Here is a 20,684-nt window from a genome sequence, read left to right on the forward strand (position 1 = left end):
CCCCCCACTCCAACCCAATGCACCCACCCCTCCCCCAGAGCCAGGCACCTCCAGCCCCCCCTCCCGCTCCAACCCAATGCTCCCACCCCTCCCCCAGAGCCAGGCACCTCCAGCCCCCCCTCCCGCTCCAACCCAATGCTCCCACCCCTCCCCCAGAGCCAGGCACCTCCAGCCCCCCCCCGCTCCAACCCAATGCACCCACCCCTCCCCCAGAGCCAGGCACCTCCAGCCCCCCCTCCCGCTCCAACCCAATGCTCCCACCCCTCCCCCAGAGCCAGGCACCTCCAGCCCCCCCTCCCGCTCCAACCCAATGCTCCCACCCCTCCCCCAGAGCCAGACACCTCCAGCCCTCTCTGTTCCAACCCAATGCACCCACCCCTCCCCCAGGGTCAAGCACCCCTAGGTCCCCCACTCTAACCCAATGCCCTCCGCTTCCCCCACAGCCAAGCAGCCGCAGAGTCTTTTAATTTTTTAGTAGCACGCTGGGTCTCACTGGAGCCTCCGCTGCCGTTCCAGCCACATGCTTCTCCCGCTAGGCGCTGGGGTGCATGCACAGAGCGGCCCCGAGCAGCCCGGGCGTGTGGCTCCGAATGAAAATCGAGCCCCCTCCCCGAATCCCAGACATTTTGTGTGTTTTAAAAAAGCTGGGAAAATGAGGACCCGGCCGCATGGTAACCCTAAGAGCCGCATTTCTCCGAGCAAAGAGCCGCATGTGGCCACCATGAGCCCCTGCCACGGGCTGGCCACCCCTGCACTAGGCCATACTAAGGATGCTCAATTGCGGTTTTCTGGCTAATCGTGTAGTCGATACGATTTGTATCGACTATACGATTAGTCGATAAGGGCTGGTCTGCAGAGCGGTGCAGCGGGGGCAGCTCCAGGAGCTGGCTAGCCAGGATTGAGCAGTCCTGGCCCGTGCTGGCTCCGGAAGCCACCTGCGCTGCGGCTGTGCATTTCAAATGTAGCAAGAGCCCGGTGGTTCTTACAACATTTAAAAAACAGAGGCGCAGCGTGAACTAGGACTGCTTGGTCCCGGCTCGTGCCGAGTCCAGCAGCCCCTGTTCACGGTGGCCAGGGCGGTTTCAAAACACACTCGACATAAGGTCACGGAAAGGCACCTTGAGCTCATCTAGGGAGCAGTTCTAGAGCCGGGGGCCTGCTAAGTCACAGCGCCGCACCCATGAGCCGCTAGAGGGCTCCTCACTCCACCCTCCTGCAGGCTGCACTGAGGCCGCTCAGCTGATCCCAGCTGGCTGGAAAACTGACAAAGGAAACTTTGCTTAGAAGCACGGAAGGGAAGTTTTGCCGCTTCCCCTGCTCCCACTCCCGTTTTCCAGCCAACTCCCGGCTGTTTTGCAGGTGGAAGGGGCTGGAGGGTCAATGCCCACGGGGGTTGTGGTTGTTTGGGATCAGAGGTGAGGCCAGGAGGGGTTTAGCTCTCTAATACACACCCCTGGGGCTGGGGAAAGGGGCTGTAGGAATCTTCCCAGCTCTACAACAGATGCCGTGGCCACGTGCTCCAAGTTGGGTCCTTGGCCCTTTAATGCTCTGAGGTGCAGGGGTGCCCCAGTCGAATGGGGGTCTGGCCCAGACTGAGGGAGTCATAGTGCAAGCAGCTTAGCCACATTTCAGGCCCCTTGCCCCACCCCTACTCACCCAAGGGCTGGTGGCGGCCTCAGGCTATCCCTGCAGCGATCGTAAAGGACCCTGAGAGGAAGGAACGTTGCCACCCCGAGCTCTCGGCGTCCCGGCACTCGGACTGGGACAGTGGGGCGGGTCACGCCACCGTGGCCCTCTTCTGTTCATTCCCCTTGAAGCATCTGGCACCGGCCGCTATCGGAAGACGGGATGCTGGGCTGGATGGGACCATTGATCGGACCCATTCGGGCCCTTCTGCCCCAGCTGCATATGGGGAAGCTTCCATAACCCCTGGCGGCCCCCCACATTTCCAGGCCTGGCTATCTAGGGGTGGCAGTCAAGACACACCATCCCCTGGCTCTTCTGACCATCGGCAGGGTTCTAATGCCCTCAGGGATGTCAGGGTGGCCTGGTATCCCCCCCCTTTGTCTCCAGGGAGCGTGGCTTGTCAGGAAACGGTGGCTGCACGGAGGACGGTGGGGTCTATGGGAAAGTCTCTAAGACGGTCCAGCCAAGCCCTGACGGGCCCAGGAACCCAAGCACTACAGGCTGCTTGGGTGGAGTGGAGCTGGCCAGCAGGTCCAGCAGGACCCACAGGGCAGCAGAGTCCACAGCCAGCGGGGCAGGGAAGTTGGTGGGGGGAAGAGGGGTCTCACGGGGCCATGGCGCCGACAGGACTGCCTGGGCCGCTGGAGCTCGCGAGGCAGCAGAGCCTGCAGCCAGCAGGGCTGCGAGACTGGGAGCTCCAGCAGGGCTGCCGCAGCTCCCAAAACCAGGAGAGGAACCCAGGTGTCTGGGGAGAGGAGCCCAACAGAGAGGCTGGTGTCCTCCTCCTCCCAAACCTCCCCTGGTCCGGCAAATTCCCGTGTCCGGGACCGGTCAGGTATATTAATAATTGCCAAGAGGGAAGGCTCAGGACTGTGCCCAAAGCACATGAGAGAGGCTGGGTTTGAAAAACAAACGTTTATTTTGTTAAAAAATAGGCGCATCTCTCGTTACAAAATACTGTCGAATGGCTCTGCGAGCTCGTTACAAAACCATGCGCGGCGAAACGCGTCGCTTTCACTTCTGGTTACCACAGATCCTGGAATTAAATACACACACGCACACACCCCAACGCCTTGTGCTCCCCCAGCCAGGGGCATGAATCTCAGTGTCCGGGTTTCCAGAGCTCGGGGGCTCACGGCCACAGTACAACCAGCTGTGCCTGCCACCCCTCTGCACCAATGGCCCCGCACCCTTAAAAGCCAGGCCCGAATTTGGTCCATCGAATGGAAGCCTCTTGTAGCAAAGTCTTTTTTAAAAAAAACCTGAACAGAACAACTTCACTCTCAGCAAAGGTTTCACATTTCAAGGAGAATTGCTCAGTGTGGCACAGTGAAATGGGGCCTTTCGTCTCTCGCTATATAGCAGAGGTTGTTGTCTGTGGGTTCCAGCTTTTCTAATGGAGAGGTTCTCACGCAAACACTCGTTCAAGACGTTAATCTTAAGAGACTGCCCCCAAAATATTCCCCCGGTAGGGTTCGGTTCTGCTCTCCTGCTTTGTCAGACGCCATCTCGGGTAAGCGCCCCCATTTTTTGTCAGCGGTTGTCCGCGCTGATTTTCAACGTGCAAAGATTCTGAAATGTGGATCAACCACTACTTCCCCTTGTTCCAGGGCTCTGCCTGTGGTAGGACAATCTCGGAGGCTCTGTGAAGTCTCTACAAGGCGTGCGACCTGATAACTTGCCTTGTGCATTGAAAACAGCCACAGCCAGGTTATAGTACATCTACTAAAAAACCCAAGCAAAATATAATTTTCATAAGGGGACACTGGGGATAGGCCCTGCCTATAAAGCACATGTGCTGGATCAATTCCAGAAACCACTTGCGTTGTGATTTTTTTCAGATCAGGTCCTCCCATCCCCCAAAGAATGTCCTGATTGAAGTCAATGAAGGTTGGTTTTCCGCCGGGAATTTGAGATACGGCTGGATAACAGATGGCTTGTGTGCAGAAAGTTACAGCTGGGACAGAGTCTCGTAAGTCTCTGCCCATGCCAGGCAAAATGCGTCTCATGGAGCGTGGAACAGGCCCTGAGCGGAGACGGGGAAAGCCAAGGTTAATTCTCGCTCATGGAGGTTAAAACGGTTCTTTCCATACGCTGTAGCACGTGATCGAAGGCAGCGATGGGCAGCCTAGGCCGGTGCGTGCGCCACACAAGGGCCTCCATCTCTGTGGGCTGCAAGATTGTCGTAACCAAGCCAGTCTCCTGGGCGAGGGCAGGTTTGCTCACTGCGCTTGCGTCTCTAGAATCTGCAGGGTGGGCCCACTGAACCGTAGCAGCGCTTGGTCTGGATGCTGAGGGAGCACACGACGCACAGTCAGCGCTGCGTGCAGTCAGCATGCACCTCACTTCAGCTGCTCTTGCTTTCTGTGCGCGTCACATCGGTAGGAAAAAACCCCACGCGGGCGGAAACCAGCAGAATCGGGCAACCCTGCGCATGGGCCACGCAGACCCCTGATGGGCCCTGTCCTCTCCCTACGCTGCTGATTTGGAAACTAGAGTGAGTCCTACCCTCAAATGAAGCCGGAATGACCCATTCCAGAAACAGCCACCTAAGCTGGAACAAGGAAAAGGCCCTGCTAGAACAGCCTTTGCCAGTTAAATCTGGTCTGGTCTGAACAGCCAGCTCCATTTCAAACTAGGCTGAGGAACGTACCATGGGGAGCAATGTCAGGATGGACCTGCATTCGGAGAGCTCCTCCTCTGTCCAAGCGCTTGCTCTGAGCCGGGCTGGCCTGCCCCCTTGCAGTAGGGAACAGCCTCTACAGTACCTAGCTATGCCCCCCCACCCCCGCAAAGCCTTGATCCAGCCCCATTAGCAGAGCAGCCATGGGCTATTACTGCACCATCAGCACCCAGAGCCTTCTCCTACCTTCTCCAAGGAGGCCCGATTGCTTGTGTGACCCTCGGCCCCCAAGCCCCAGGGCATATGCACACTTTTGCCCAGAGAAGGACCATTGGAGGCTGGTGAAGCATTTGCTCACAGATTTAAAAGTGCACAAACAGTGGGAACAGCTTTAAAAAAAACAATAAATTACATGTACAAAATGGAATGCCCTAAGGATTATGTTGAAATAGACAAACACACAACACTCTCTCTCCCCAAAACCTGACGAAAGAGAGTGATTTAGCCACTCACCAGCTACCACAAAGAGAAATATTCCATTACAAATATCAACATGCAAACAGGCCCTTCTTGATATAAAGCTTAAACCCTAAAACTAAGTAAGCAGAAAGATCATGTGGTTTTAAAGGGACAGTGTCCTATTATGGCTCAAAGTTTTTTTTTTCCCCCTGTCAGAGGGGATTACAAACCTAGATAACAATCCTGAATTCAGATGATTGGCAGACAGGCAGACAGATATTATGGGGGCGAACAGACAGACAGATGGACAGAAAGACTGACTCCTATACCCATGCAAAAACCTTACTGATGTCACGAGAGTAGCTGAAATGTTTCCATTTGAGTTTTTTATTCCAACGGGGGAAAAAAATCCCCCTTCTGCCCAAACTGGCCATTTTTGCATGGGTTGTTTTTGTGGTAAATTTGCCAACTTTTTAACCATGATTTTTGTTTGAAATGTTTCAGCGATCGATCCCGCCAGCCTTTGCTCTCTTTTTCCCCTTCCTCCTTCGCCTTTTCAGTGGCAAAACAGGAAGGAGGAGGAGGAAAGGGGAAGCACCAAAACCAGAAATATTTCTGGTTGCAGATTTTTTTCCAAAGTGAAAAATGTAGAAACCCTTCACCGAAAATGGAGAGAAAAGGAAGAGTTCGGTGACGTGTCCTTACAGACTTTCCTACCAGCTCTTGTGGGGGCACCCTATTGGATCCGATTGTAGGTTTGGATCTTCATCTCCATGGACACGGAGAGAGGCGCAGTGCACAATCAATGCCGATAAAAACAAGACTGACACAGAAACTGAGGCAGCATTGAACACACCTGACCCAGCAGCACGGGGCTAGTGCAGGCCAGTCAGTGCCAGGACCTAACCTTGTGGCTGATCTGCAGAAGGTGATGACTTGCTACGTCTTCTCTCAGGCCACATTTAGACTAAAAGCTTCTTTCGGAAGACACTTTCCAGGAGAGATCTTCCGAAAGAGAGCATCCATGCTGCAAAAGTGCATTGAAAAAACGATCTGCTTTTTCGACAGATAGCATCCACACTGAATGGATGCTCTCTCACATTTCAGCTGTGATTACTATGGATGAGTGGCCACCAGGGCCCCTGTGCTTTTCCCTCTTTCCTCTTCTTTTGAAAGAACTCCCTCTTCCCTGTCCACACACGCCTTTTTCCAAAAGAGCTCTTTCGGAAAAAGGCTTCTACCTCGTAGAAAGAGGTTTACCAATGTCAGAAAAACTTCTGCATTCTTTCGATTTTTTTCCGAAAGAACATGACTGCAATGTGGACATAAGTGAAGTTTTTTCGAAAAAAATGGCTGTTTTTTCAGAAAAAACTTTGCCATGTAGACATACCCTCAGATTCAAGAGGAAGCAAGGGGGCTTGGTGCTTGTCAGGATCAGTCCTTCGCAACAATGAAACTGACCGGTTTTGTTTGATTTTCTCCAGCTGAGCCATCAGCAACCCAGGAAACAGCAGAGATGGTGGAAAATATCAAAGAAGTTGCTACAAACTGCTTGCATGGGAATTGTCTAAGCGGCTGGGATGGGCACTTCTTACTTGGACACTGGTCGCGTAACCCTCTGCTTGCTGCTGCCCGCAGACTGATCCTTCCTGCGTGCCTTAGGGGGTGCAGCTGAGAAAGTCCATGGACACGCGATCACAGCTTTGGAGCCGGTCAGACAGGGCCGGATTAGCCCCAGGGCCGGTGAAGATGGCGCCAAGGGCTCGCCCTGATGGGAACGTCCTATGTTGCGTCCCTTCGTCGCCCAAGCTGTGAATTGGATCAGAGGGGGAGCGCCCTGCCTGGACAAGCAGGGGCCAGGAGGAGAGAGAAGAGGAGAAGGTGAACGATCCTCTTGAATTGCCAGCTAAGCGGAGTTCCAGACTCCAGAAGCAAAGCCCTTGCGATTCTCACGTCCCCTCCCACGCCAGCGTCACTCCGGCAATAACACCTCGGCGCAAACAGGGAGAAAACCAATTCCTCATAACCACCTGAGCCTCCGCCATTCACCTCCGCAGTGAACGTAGAATAGAGACAGGTCTCCTGTCCCCCACAAGCACTTTGAGGTAACCTACTGCCACCCTTACTGTGACAGGGCCCACACAAAACAGGAGCAATTCTTGAAAAGGCTCAGCTTGTAAACAGAGTTGCCCCAGCCAGGCTGTGCCCCAGTAGCCCTGTGATGTGTTGTATTGGGGCGGGGCTGGGGGCAAGGCCCAGGTGGGAATTTCTGCAAGGGGTAAGGGGTGGGACCTCACAGTGAGATGGTAAGTCATTGGCCAGTGTCCGTGTCCAAGCTGGCCAATGGGAAGAAGGGGAAGTTAAAACGTTACTGAAAACTCGAGCGCTCTCTAGGGACGAGGCCGGGGGATTCTAAAGTGCGGGTCTCAGGCCCCTGGGAGGCCAGAGCAGCTCTGCCCAGTCCCGTGTCCCAAGGACTGTCACCGTTTCCCTTCATCTTCAAATCGTTCCTTCGAGCAAAGCAGCACCAACTGAAAGCTACTGGCCAAGCGGAGAGGGGCCGGCGAGACCCCCAGTGCAACGGCAGCCCCCAAGCAGGAGAGAGGCTTAAGGCAACTGGGCCATGCAGGCTGGGGGGGCTCTGGAGAAGAGTGGAGAGATGACTCTGCCGGCTGAGCTCCCAGCGCAGACGCCTGGGGGTCCAGCGCATCACGGGCTCCTCAGGCGCTGGAGGGCGGCTCTCCACCCCCCGGAAGGGGCGGGAAGCTGAGTCATTCTTTGGCAAATCAGTTCCCCAGACGTTTGCGGGAAGTTCATCTCCAGATGTTCTGAGAGGCTCAGCCTGCTGGCTCAGGGGGTCCCCTCCAGAGCCCAGGGGAGCTGCCCCCAGCTCCTGTCAGAAGAGGCAGGATCGCCTCAGGCTCCTGGCCTTGCTCAGTTCAGAGGTCAGCGACCTGTTCATTTGCTTGGTGGTGAACTTCACGCTCTTGGCGGCTTCCACGGCCCGGCTCAGGGACCAGTTGAGGTCCTCCAGGCGGTCAATGCCGAGCATCAGCGAGTGTCGGCGGTGATGGGCTTGCTGCCGCGTGGCCCTGGGCTTCAGCTCTGCCACTGAGTACCCGCTGGAGTAGTGGGGGGGCAGGCCGGCCGGGTCGGGGACTGAGGTAGGTGCGGGTGGAGCACAGTAGCTGCAAAGTAAGCAAGGAGAACATGTCAGCCCATGGCCCTGAGCGCCTGGGGGTCTGTTAATCCTACCGCAATCCACCTCATTAGAGCACGTGCTGGCAACGTTTGCCCTCGCGCACTTCAAATCCCTTCCAACAGGGGGCGGCGGTGAGCCACACGCCCCGACTCATGGCTGACACTGCCCCGCAGCTACTGCTAGGCCTGTGGATGGCTGGCAGGCTCACATGACAGCAGAGCCCCCCAGCCAGGGTGGCATGTGTCCTGTGGGCAGAACCTGCATGTGTGCCGGTTGGCAGCACCGACTGGCCATTGGGGTACATAGAGAGAGACGTGTGTATCTGGACGCCTCTCTGTGAGAACACTCAGCGGAATGCTGTTACCACTGGGAAGGCATCGTGAATGAGTCAGTGGAGGGAAACCCAAATGTCTCGCTTGGGACCCAGACTTTCTTTTTCTTCTGTGCCTAAGGGACCGATAGGGCCTCCATGGTCACGGCATTTGGGCGGCTGACCATCTGACAGGCGCGTTACTATTACAGCTGGAGAACTAAGGCACAGAGAGGCCGGAGGCGGAAAGGTCTTTCGGCGTGGCTCCCCTAGCAGCTGCAACGCCCGACTAACTTAGGAGCCTTGGTCTCATTGTCCTGTGACTTAGCATCACAGAAATGGACGGCGGGAAGGGACCTCAATGGATCCTCTAGGTCTAGTCTGTGCCCCTTCGCTCAGAGAGGAACAGGCAAAGTGAGAAATCCCCCCGCTTCCCCGACAGCTGTTTGTCCAACCGGTTTTCAAAACCCTCCGGCTACGTCTAGACTGGCATGATTTTCCGGAAATGCTTTTAATGGAAAAGTTTTCCGTTACAAGCATTTGCGCAAAAGCGCGTCTAGATTGGCACAGATGCTTTTCCACAAAAGCACTTTTTGCAGAAAAGCGTCCGTGCCCATCTAGACGCGCTTTTGCGCAAAAAAGCCCCGATCGCCATTTTCGTGATCGGGGCTTTTTTGCACAAAACAAATCTGAGCTGTCTACACTGGCCCTTTTGCGCATAACGACTTTTGCCCGAACGGGAGCAGCGTAGTATTTCCGCAAGAAGCACTGATTTCTTACATGAGATCGTCAGTGTTCTTGCGGAAATTCAAGCGGCCAGTGTAGACAGCTGGCAAGTTTTTCCGCAAAAGCAACTGCTTTTGTGGAAAAACTTGCCAGTCTAGACACAGGCTCCAAGGATGGGGATTCCGTAACCCAGTGGTCCCCAACCTTTAGAGGCTCCCGGGCGCCCGGGGGTGGGGCCACTCATGCGCCGGGCGCCTGGGGGTGGGGCCACTCATGCGCCGGGCGCCTGGGGGTGGGGCCACTCATGCGCCGGGCGCCTGGGGGCGGGGCCGCGCGTCCTGGGGCACGCCAGGGGCGGGGAAGCCCTTGCACCCGGCGCCGGCATGTGCCCCAGGGCCGAGGCCGGAGCCGCCCGAGTGCCTTGTGCCGTGGGCCCGGGGCCGCCGCTGCCGCCGCCCGAGCCACGCGCCTGGGGCTGGAACCGGCGCTGGCACTGTGCGCCCGCATATGCCCCGGGGCTGGGGCCGCCCGAGCGCCGCGCACCAGGCGCCAGTGTGTATCGCGCGCCTGGGGCTGGCGCCTCCAGTGCGCCGCGCGCCAGGCCGGCCCAGGTTGTCGGCGGGCGTGCACAAATGCCCCGGCGGGCGCCATGGCGCCCGCAGGCACCACATTGCGGACCACTGCTGTGACCTGTTCCAGAGCGTAAGTACCTTAGAGTGAGAAAGTTTTGCCTGACATCTCACCTGACTCTTCCTCGCTGGAAACTAAGCGGATCATTTGCTGTCCAGTCCTCAGTGGACATGGAGAACAACTGATCACTGTCCTCTTCAGAACAAACTTTCCCGCACTGGAAGGGTTACACCCTGCCCCCTGTTAGCCTTCCTGCCCCTTTTTTATCCTTTCCTTGGAGCTCAGGTTTTCCGAACCGATTGGCTTTGCTCTCTCTCCAATTTGGTCACGTCTTTCTTAACATGCGGTGCCCAAAAATGGACACAGCACTCCAGATGAAGCTTCTAAGTTCCTAAATCACTTAGATTTGGCCACGCTGAGTGGAGCAATGCCGAAATATCTTTAAAAATCTGGCCTAAGTGATTTGACCAAGGTCAGGCAGGATGCCTGTGTCACAGCAGGGAACCAAAACCATTCTCCCACCTCCCAGCTCTGTGTCCTAGCTACTGGACTATCTTTCCTCTCTCTGGTCTCTACTTTGGCCCTAGAAATCCTAGGCTGCCTCCCACAATCTCAGAAGGGAACTCCGAACATCCCTGCCCCAACAGAAGTGGTATGAGCTGCTCTTACAGCACGGGGGGTGAGTAAGGCACCAGGGGCACCGTTGGGATGTAGTTGACAGCTGTGCCAAGGGGTGGGGCTGCCAGGTACCAAAGGCCGGGCTGTTGCTGTTGCTGCTGCGTCGTCTCGGGTCTGTGACTGAGGCCGGAGCCTTGAGAGGAGGTGCTCTCTGTGCCGCGGGCTGCCCCTGTGGAGAAGGCAGGATGCACGTGGTCAGAGGAGCCAGCAGACAGAACAAAGTAGGTTTCCAAACAAAATAAAACCCACAAGCGAAGTTTAATGCACGAAGGAGCCGGTTACATGGAACATCTCCTCCTCTGGGCTACTCAGATACGCTTCCCTCACAGACCGGACAGCCTCCCGGCCTGGGCTCCGGCCTGCCCCTCTTCAGTTTTAGATGTTTCCAGCAGCCACCCTGGGTGTAACCAGGGGTGACCGGGCGTCTGGCAGCAGCCCCTATTGTTTGGCGTCCCAGCTTTATATAGGTTTTGCCCAAGGCGGGAACCCCTTGTGTTCAGTTCAAACTTTTTCTCCCTGTCAGTGGACGAGTACAGCTTCCAAGACGGGGCCCAGCCTCAGGGCACGTAGTCACACGTCTTGGCTGGGCCAACCGTAGCCCCACCCCCCAGTCTTGCAGGAAACACACGTCTGTTCACAGACCATTGTCCCGAGGACTGGGCCATTGAGTTCCTTGTGCACTATTACTAACAGCCCTCACTTCGCATGGCGACAGTAGTCACACAGGTGCATACGGCATATTTCTAACTTCAAATACAGGAATGAGACATGCACCCAAATGGGATCAGAGAATCATTCAGCTGGAAGAGACCTCAGGAGTCATCCAGTCCATCCCCCTGCCCAGGGCAGGACCAACCCCAACTCAATCAACCCAGCCAGGGCTCTGTCAACCTGAGACTTAAAAACCTCTAGGGATGGAGATTCCACCCCCTCCCTAGGGAACCCAGCCCAGGGCTTCACCACCCTCCTAGTGAAACAGGTTTTCCTAATATCCACCCTAGACCTCCCGCACTGTAACTTGAGACCATTGCTCCTTGTTCTGCATCTGTCACTACTGAGAACAGCCTCTCTCCAGCCTCTTTGGAACCTCCCCTCAGGAAGTTGCAGGCTGCTATCAAATCCCCCCTCACTCTTCTCTTCTGCAGACTAAACAAACCCAAATCCGTCAGTCTCTCTTCATAGGTCATGCGCTTCAGCCCTCTAATCATTTTGGTCACTCTCCGCTGGACCCTCTCCAATGCGTCCACATCCTTTCTGTAGTGGGGGGCCCAAAACTAGACAAAATATTCCAGATGTGGCCTCACCAGAGCTGAATAAAGGGGAATAATCACTTCTCTGGATCTGCTGGCAATGCTCCTCTTAATGCCCCAAATATGCCATTAGCCTTGTTGGCTACAAGGGCGCACTGTTGACTCCTATCCAGCTTCTCATCCACTGTAACCCCCAGGTCCTTTTCTGACAAACTGCTACTTAGCCATTTGGTCCCCAGCCTGTAACAATGCTTGGGATTCTTCCGTCCTAAGTTCAGGACTCTATACTTGTCCTTGTGGAAGCTCATGAGATTTCTTGTGGCCCAATCCTCATCATATTCAGTGGAGTACGTGCTTTCCACGCATCCCTTACGTGAGACATTTTGCATACAGCATTTTCCAGTTAGGTCACAGTCATCAGCCTACTTTCATAAGGCCCCGTGACGGGAACCATCACCACGTCACTCCTCATGCACAGGATGGAAACGCTCCAATGGAGCACAATGTTCACCCACCGTGTGTCGCTTTGTCTCTGGGTTTGGAAGCCGGGGTGCTCCTGGGCCCACTGCAGATGGGACAGAGTGTTTTCCTTGGTGTGCTATGCTGAGCAGGTCTCAAGGTGTCCTCTGCTGATGCACTGCCTAAAAACCAGCCAGGAGACACAGGGAGCAAAGTAACTCCACAGAGCTGCACATTGCAAAAGGCCACAGACACCCACAGGAGTTTTCAGGCTGCTTGGAAGCAGCAGAGTTGTCAGGACACTAGATTGAGGCAAGTTGCAGAAACTTTTTGAAAAAGACGGTTGCAGAGTATTCTGGGTGACAACTTGCAAATGCCACAGCCTGTCTTTCACGGCACCGTGGGCTCCTCTTAGCGATTGAGCAAAACACAGATGGACACAACCTTGGATGTGCAAAAATTCAGGCAAATCACCCGAGGGGATGACACGGGACATGCAATGAGCCCAGAGCGCTCGGTGCTACGGATTGCTTGGCAAAGGCAATGCACGTTCATTTTTAGCCACATTACAGGGTTCAGTGCAGGTGGCTGCCTGTCCGGAAGGCTGGGCATCCCTGGGGGTGATGTCTGTCGCTAGCACTGGGAAAGCAGACACACAAAGCAGGTGGCTCAACACACAGCTGGCGTTAGCACAGCGTGACAAGGGCAAGGTTGCACTCAAAGGCTAAAAAAATCCAAGGATTAGGGGTGCTCAGCCAATGCCCCCCCCCAGCCTGTAGATCATGTGAGGGCCTCCCTAACCACAAACAGCATCCACATAGTCACGTCACAAAGGAGAGCGCAAGAGACAGGCACACCTGGGCTGAGCTAACAGGCCAGCAGTGGAGGATGCCACGTTCTCCGATCTGTCCTCGCCTGCTCCCTGGCAGTAGCGATACCCCCTCAAGGATGCCTGTGCCTCAACCCATAGCTCGGGTGGGCAAAAGGGCCTCTGTGGGCCAGATCAGTGGGTTGATACGGCCCGTGGAGACCCTGCCACTCCCCTGCCCCTAGTAGGGTTGCCAGATACTTTCCCCCAAAATCCCGAACATGGCAGGGAAAAAATTGGTTGAGCCCCCAAAAAAAGGGGGGGGGGACCCAAACGTGTTGAGCACAAAAAAAAAAAGTCACTGCCCCTTTAAATTCCCACGCTCCCTGCTCCCTCTGCCCCTGCCAGAAATGGCAGGGGAAAAATGTCCCCACCAGGCTTCCGTCCAGACAGAAGATGCAATAACCGGACACCTGGCAATCCTAGACCCAGGCCAATTAGGGCCTGAGAGTGGGGGGAAGTGCATGAAGTTTCCTCTGCCCTGCCACTTAGAAGTGTCACGTGCTCCCGGCAGGGCGGGAGGAGACTCGGCACATTCCCCCGCCACCCAGCCCTGATTGGCCAGGGGCAGGAGGGAGCATGCGCGAAGTCGCCTACGGGGAACCTCTCAGGGGGGCAAAGACTTCACGCACTGCCCCACCTCCAGACCAATCAGTCTGTTGGTGGGGAAGCAGGGAAGTATTCTGGCCCCGCCCCTTCCGCTTGGGGCCCTGCCCCTTCCAATGCGGCCTGGGGCCACTTCAAACATTTCTGAAGTGGCCCCGGTAAAAAATTATTGCTCCCCCATAGCTGCAGATCCCTCCTCAGAGCTCACAGCCAGAGCAGCGACTGGCCAGTCCTGCTGGTGCACAACCAAGAGAGGGAGCCGGCGCCTTCCTCTTCCAGTACGAAAGTAGGGAGAACTGAGAGCCCGCCAGCCCCCTGGGCAAAGGGGGGGGGGAGTGGAGGCCTGGCACACAGGGGTAGGAGGGGTGGGGGCAACCGGCTCACGGTGCCACCCAGCTGGCGGCCCCCCAGCACCCCCAGACTAAGGAAGCTGAAATGCGGGTACTTGCCTATTCGAGTGGTGGACAGATTTTATCGACTCCTGGAACTGGATACGGGTCGGCAGTTCCAGCGCTCAGTCTGGCTCGCGCTGGGCCAGGCATAACCTCTCCTGCAACCGCTCTGCATTGTGAGGGCCCAGAGCTGCAGGTGCCGCGACAGCAGCAGCGGGGTGCCCCGGCCCCTTTGAATCGCCCAGCCCCAGAGCCATTGCCCCCGTTTGCCCGCCTCCCCATCGGCAGGCCTGATGAAGGAGGTCCTGCCACCCCCGGGTTGGCTGCGAGACTGTCTCACGGTTCCCTTCTCCGGGGGTAATCCACCCCAAACTCATCTGCCTTCCAGTGGGGGGCGCTCTCTGCATCTCTCTCCTCCGGGAGCTGGGAAGCTTTGTTGCGTGACTGGCCCATGCCTTGACTGGCTAACAGCTTGGTTAGCAGGGGGCTGGGAAGCCCTGGGAAGTCTCCAGCAGGAGGTGCTAGTGAAGGGCAAAGCAGGCCTGAGGTGGGATTCCTTGGGGTCCGACCCAAGAGGCGCCCAGGGGATATTTACCAGCTTGCGTCCCGGTCCCTCGGCAATGGAGGCAGGAAGCGGGGCCCGTGTCTTCCCTCCGCTCTGGGGACCCAGGGGTCGATATGTGGTAGCGTGTCCCTGCAAAATCCAACGCACGCTCGCTCAGCACGCTCGGGGGGGGCCCAGCTGGGCGGTGGGGGGGGGCGGTGTTGCAGGCTGCACGCCAGCACTGAGCTGTGGACGCTCGCTCCTGCTTGGCCAGCCCAGCAGCAGTCGGCCTGTGCCCGGGGCAAGGAGCGGGGATCCAGGCTGAGAACACAGGGCGGCCGCCGGGAATCACACGAGAGGCAGCGTCAGGGTAGAGCAGCCCCTGCCTTTGCTCACCCACCTGTGTACTGGCCCCGGAAGGTCAGCATGTCCAGCGCCCTTGGAGGGCTCTGCCAGGAGGAGACGGTTGCCCTGGGCTCCCCATCCCGAGCCTGCGGCGCGGAGCAGTCCGACTCGGAAGCTGCGGAGCACAGAGGACACAGATCTGGTGGCTGTCCACCTCCACGCCCCCCCTCCCAAGGGAGTTTCTAAGCAGCCAGCGCCTTGCTCTGGGCCGTTCCCTAGGCTGCAGGGGCGAGCCGCCTTCCCAGCATGCACTGGTGCAAGACTATGGGGGTGAGGAAGGTGCGGTGCCGTGGGGGGAACCCCGCTCAGGCATCTGCTGTTGTCGCCAGGTGAACGGGTCACGCCCACAGGGGCGCTTGGAGCGTCCACCCGCCCTTGTGACAAACCCCAGGGTCCAGGGAAACGAGCTGGGCAGACGCTGCGGCATTTGGATCTAGGTCCGACGCCAGCTGTCCTAGAGGGGGCTGGAGCTGGGCATGCGCCTGCCAGATCTGCCCCCCTGCACATACGGGAAGGGCACCTGAAAATCCCTTAGGAAGGGGGATTCCAAGCAAAGCAGACCCTGCTGTCGCTCCAATGCTCCTGGAAAGCAGGGGGGGGGCTGATCCCCCAGGGGCAGGTTCCACGGGGGCTACTCACTGAGGTCCAGTTCCGGCCCATCCCGCGGGAGCGATGCCGACCTCGCCCGCCTCGCTGGCTTGATGGCAGGAGCCGGCTCCCCGCGCCCGCCTGGGCTCCTCTCTGCGGGTTGGCTGGCGAAGGGACAGACACAGAATGAAGCCCTGGGCGGCTCTGGGGGCAGGGGAAGGCACCACCTCCTCCCCCTGGCCCTGGGGGGGCGAGAGTCGGGGTGACGCTCCCAGCAGGTGCCTTGAGGAGCCCCGGATTAAAGCACAGAGAGGGTGAGCTGCCACGTGCTTAGCAGCCAGGGACCTGGGGAGCCTGGCAGGGCTGCTGCGGGGATTCGGGCACAATCACCTGTCACCCGCCAGGACCCCCCAGGGGTGAAACGAGCCAGGCCCTGTCCTAGGCTCCCGTGAAGCTCCTCGTCCTCCCAGAAACTGCCAGGCCAAGGGCCCACCCCCCACCAGGCGACAAGGGGCCCGGTTCGTCAGCATCAACCCGCCTCTGCCACTTGGACGAGGGCTGCAAGGCCTGTCCCCCCAACAGCCAGAGGCGGCAGCCCGGGCAGGACCCCTGTGCTGCTCACGCCTGGCGTTCCCTACGCCCCCTTCCACCTGCCCCTCTGACCCCCACCCCGCTCAGCGCTGCCGGTGCAAGAGCCTTCTCCAGCGCAGCTCCCGTCAGCTGGAACCGCCTCCCCCTCCCGCCCCCTGCTCAGCTCAGCAGAACACAGGCCGGTTCCACTGGGGAGGGCAGGAATCTTCCCGGGCTCCCGAGCGAAGCGGACAAGGAGGCTGCCGCTGGCCCCTGCAGCGCTGCGCTCCGGCTGGCAGAGGTTGCAGGAGAGGCTCCATAGGGGGATTTGGGCCACGTTGGGTTGGGCACCTACCCAAAGGGGGCGGAGGGGCCGCTCGGCACAGGCAGCCTCCTGCTCCTAGCAGGGCGCGGGGAGGACTTCCCTTCTGGGCAGCTGCGGGATCGGTGCAAACTCTCCTCCAGCCGCTGCCGAAGCCGCGAGACCTCGTCCTGCAGCGCCCGGATGGCTTGGCTAGGAGGGGGAGGGGACAAAGGGTTAATAAACGAAGCAAGTGGAGAACCCTCGGTTCTCTGCGCCTGCCTGAAATCACACGGCCGGCCCCCTCGCCGCTCATCCCGGCTGCCTGACCCCGGAGAGCCGCAGACCCTTGCAGGGGCACAGAGAGCAACTGCCCTGGGCGCCAGTGACTCAAAGGGGCTTGGGCAGCCTCGCCCGGAGCCCCGAGCCCTTTAAATCGCCCCCAGAACACAGCGGGGGGCGCTCCGGGAGGCTCTCAGGGCTGCCTGGGCTGCACATCACACCATGTGCGCCATGCAGCGCTGGGGGGGCACCATGGTCTGGGTGTGGCTGAGGGCTGGCTGCCCTCGGCCACGCCCCTTCTGCTGGGGCTCCGCCCCTTCCAGGAACATGGAGGGTGTCTACACGGCAACCCGGAGACGTGGCAGCGGCACAAAGCACCACGTCCACACTCGCTTTAATCGGGGTGGATCCAACCCAGCTTGAGTAATAGCAGCAGTGAAACCGCGGCAACCTGGACCAGCCCACCCACCCACGCCCTGGGCTAAGTACTCAAGCAGCTGCCGTGGTTTCACGGCTAGCGCCAGCTGGTGCCACTGCTACGGATGCCCACGGACGGCCCTGGACACGGCGAACGTGGGCCACACACAAGCCTGCAGCCAGGCACAGCCCGAAGGGGCAAGCGATTGCCCTTCCTGCAGGGACGCTGGAAAGGCGGAGAACACACGAGGGGTCAAGAGTCCTGCCTAGGAGACGGCACGTCGCACTCCAACCGGCATCGCCAAGGACTGCTCTGCGCATTGCGGCTCAACAGGCCCGTGGCTTGTGTGGCCGAGAGGAACCGCACACGGGTCTGAACCACCGCGCAGCTGATTCTGCTCCCCAGCTCCGTTCCGACAGCCCCTCCACGCGCTGTACCAGCCGGGCCGGGGACGCGCATGTCTCCAGGCTCAGGGCCGCGGAGAAGCTCCCAGACAATTCGCAGTGGATGAGAATACCCAGCTCTGCGCTGGACAATGCTGCTCGCCAGCGGTGGAGCGATAGAACAGCCAAGAGAAGCGCGAGGTTCGATATCTATCGGGCAGTCACCCTTACAACGTGGCTGCGGGGGTGAGCCACCGCGAACGTATCCCTGCCACACGGATCAGCCCGAATCCCCGCTGGCTGTCCGGCATTCAAGCCAATGCTGATGAAAACTCAGCGGGTCTTGGCCTCTTGTTCGTCCCATGCGCTCAAGCACACCCAGGGCCGGGTTTTTTAGCCAGCTGTGGCCCTGTGGAGGCCACACTGAAGTCAAACAGGAAAGCCCGTTGGGTTGACCACAGCAACTGGGAACTATCAGCCCACGGCAGAGCAAGGTGGAGGATTTGCCCAGTTGCTGTGAACTGTTTGGAGCCTGCCATCTTGCAAGGGCTGCCAGGTGTCCGGTATTCTACCGGACAGTCCAGTATTTGCTCTTTGTCTGGTAAAAAAAATCAGCGAATACTGGACACGTGCAATCTCCGGTAGTCTGTGATTTTTCCGGCTGCGCACCGGACGGAAGCCTGGCATGGGCGGGGGGAGCAGCTGGAAGGCGGGGCCGCGATTGGTGCTGGGAGCCTGTGATTGGGCAGAAGCCTGGTGGGGGCGGGGGACTCCCAGCCACTCCCTCCACCCCCACCAGGCTTCTGTGCAATCACAGGCTCCCAGCGCTGATGGAAGCCCCGCCTCCCAGCCAGGGAGTCCCAGCTGGGAGGCGGGGTTGCGATCGTCGCTCTGGGCGCCCCAGAAGGGGGGCTTATTATCCTGCGTTCCTTTTTTCTTTTTGCTCCACCAAAACAATACAGCATGTCCGGTATTTTTTGGGAGACCAGCTGGCAACCCTACCTGTCATTAGTCCTTCTAGAGACACTTTCCAGGGGTCTGGCTCCAGAGCCTGCCACACCCGGCCCCTCTGCCTGGGCACCCAAACCATAGTTCCCTGGGCCTCAGTCTCCACAATGGAGCAAGTCCCCTGAGCAGGGACAGGAGACCCTCAACCCACATGGAGGATCGGGGGCGGCAGCGTGGAGGACTCTCTCAGCCTTCTCCAAAGGCGCCAGGCCTCTGGGGTCCGCAAAGGCAGCAGGGATGTCTCAGAGCCGGCAAACTGGGCTCATGCTACCATAGCTGGAAGGTGAAGGGCAACTAGGCATGGGTGTTGCTGGGCAAAGGGGGTGGAGGGTACCAGGCAGGGGGGTAGGGGCCGGGACATGCTGGAAACTCAGGGCTGAGTTGGAGTCACAGGTGAGAGGGAAGTGCAGGGACTAGGGGCCAAGGGGGCAGAGGGGTTGGGGACTGTGTTTCCTCCAACTTTTTCCATCCGTGGTGGAATAAATTTTGTTATTTGAGGCATGTGCAGATGTACACCACCAGCAGAAACTCATGCTGCCAGCTGTGGAAGGCTGCGGGCGCTCTGCTAATCAGATGGGCAGTACCTGAATCTCTCCTGTGCGACCGCCCAAGCGCTCAGCTTACAGGGAACAATGGTTGGGGAGCCCATGTGTGCCATGGGAAACGGGTGGGGCTCTGCCCACAGCTGTCAGGGGCACAAAACACAAGCTTGCCCAGTGCACCATTTCCCCTAAGGCCGGCCCTGAAAGGCAGGGCCAAGACCTCCTGGGAACAGGCTCTCCCGCCAGAGGGCTGCGGGAGATGTAGTGAGAGAAACATGTTTTCCTTCCTATTTGAGTCCTGGCTGCGTCCCAGAACTCCAGGGCATAGCAGGGAATAGGCTAAAAATACCACAAAAGTCACCCAGATTAAGGCTACACACATGTGACCGGTCAGTTCCAGGTTACTCAGGATCTCGGGTTCAAGGTTCACAGAAATCCGGGGCCACCGTAGGCCTCCCTCAGGTGTCGCTATCGGCCACATTGCAGCGTCCCAGACCGTCAGGACAGGCCTCGGATCTCCCTGCTCCAGAAGGCACCAGGTCTTGCCAGCTGAAGGAGACTCTCCCTCAGCACAATGGGATCTAGGACACACACCTGAGCAGTGCTCATTCCACCCTGCACACACTGCCCCGTTCATTACAGGATGCAGGACCCCTTCGTGTGTCCGCTCCGCTTTTGGGAGAGATCCCGTTATCCATCAGACGCAGCGCAAGCTGCTGCCGCCGGCTAGCTAGGAAAATCTACAATCACCCTCAGCGCAAGAAACACCAGCATCCCGGCCAGCGTGAACTGGGGTCGCCCCCCTGCAGTGACCGGAGCGATGCTGATTTGCGCCTCCCGAGGAGCCAGCCCTCAAGAGAACAAGGAGAGAGGCATTCGCACCGGGTGTGCCAGCCCCACGGAAAGAGTGGGAAACCAGACTCCCCCGGCCGCTCTGGCCCCGAGAGGGCGTTTCCAGCCTTGGAAGGTCTGGTTCCAATCGGGGTCTCTAACCAGGCGCAGGTGGGGGGCGAGCAGAGGGGGCAGGTTTTGCATTACTAGCCCACCCCTTGGGAGTCCTACCAGGGTTAACACGTTACCCGCCAGGCTGAAAGGAGGCAGCCAGGCAGCGAGCGGAGGGACGCGGAGGCGAACCAGATCAGTCGGCCTCACGAGGGCCCAGCTCCCTGCTCTCTCCGCCTTGCTGCGGAAAGAAAAGCTTTCACTCCGGACTCCGCAGGAGGGCAGCTCGCGGCTCCACCGGCCACTCGGCCAGCGAGGGGGATGGGAACTCCCGGACCCTTTCCCTGATCTGCTCTTGAGACAGCGCCACCCCGGGGCGGCGATCACAGGGCTGCATAGCCAGGGACCTGCTGTGTCGGATTCTCCCAGTTCCCCCCGGTTACTCGCTCCTAGAACAGCTGCCTTGGGAGCCTGCCCTGCCCCTGGTTTGCCCAGCAGGGTCCGTTCCGGTCCCACCCTGGTTCCACGTCCCTGCTAAGACACTGCAAAGCCTTCGACGGAGGGGCGAGCATCTGCCTGCTCGGCCCCAGCCTCCACCCCACCCCAGGGGCGGCCCGTGTCCAGGATGGACCCCACGCCCCCGCGGAGACCACACAAATCCGTGATACGCACGTGGTGGAGGAGGCCGGGACAGGCATGGTCATTGCCAGTTCTTCTCCGCTTCCTCCCTCCCGCTGGCCTCTCCACTCACACCTCCTGCAGCTCTGGGCGCTCTCATCTCCAGGAGGGAAAGGGTGCTGGCTCTGGACCCA

At 58.6% G+C, this 20,684-nt stretch overlaps 1 protein-coding gene across 4 annotated transcripts in view; it reads right to left on the reverse strand.

The window, feature by feature from the left end:
- Positions 1-2,586: 2,586 nt before the first annotated feature.
- Positions 2,587-20,684, reverse strand: part of AKNA (AT-hook transcription factor) — a 74,450-nt gene continuing 56,352 nt past the window's right edge. For 3 of the 4 annotated variants that reach the window (XM_075905906.2, XM_075905903.2, XM_075905904.2), the window contains exons 16-22: positions 16,352-16,510; positions 15,478-15,590; positions 14,834-14,953; positions 14,485-14,583; positions 12,080-12,205; positions 10,306-10,483; positions 2,587-7,956 (exon numbers count right to left, since the gene is read on the reverse strand). In XM_075905906.2, coding sequence (XP_075762021.2) covers positions 7,665-7,956; positions 10,306-10,483; positions 12,080-12,205; positions 14,485-14,583; positions 14,834-14,953; positions 15,478-15,590; positions 16,352-16,510 — 1,087 coding nt within the window. In that variant the 3' untranslated portion in view covers positions 2,587-7,664. The remainder of the gene's footprint in view (positions 7,957-10,305; positions 10,484-12,079; positions 12,206-14,484; positions 14,584-14,833; positions 14,954-15,477; positions 15,591-16,351; positions 16,511-20,684) is intronic. The other variant, XM_075905905.2, reaches the window with a different exon arrangement.

Source organism: Pelodiscus sinensis, chromosome 23 (genome assembly GCF_052426305.1).
Source record: "Pelodiscus sinensis isolate ZL-2025 chromosome 23, ASM5242630v1, whole genome shotgun sequence".
Lineage (NCBI taxonomy): Eukaryota > Metazoa > Chordata > Testudines > Trionychidae > Pelodiscus > Pelodiscus sinensis.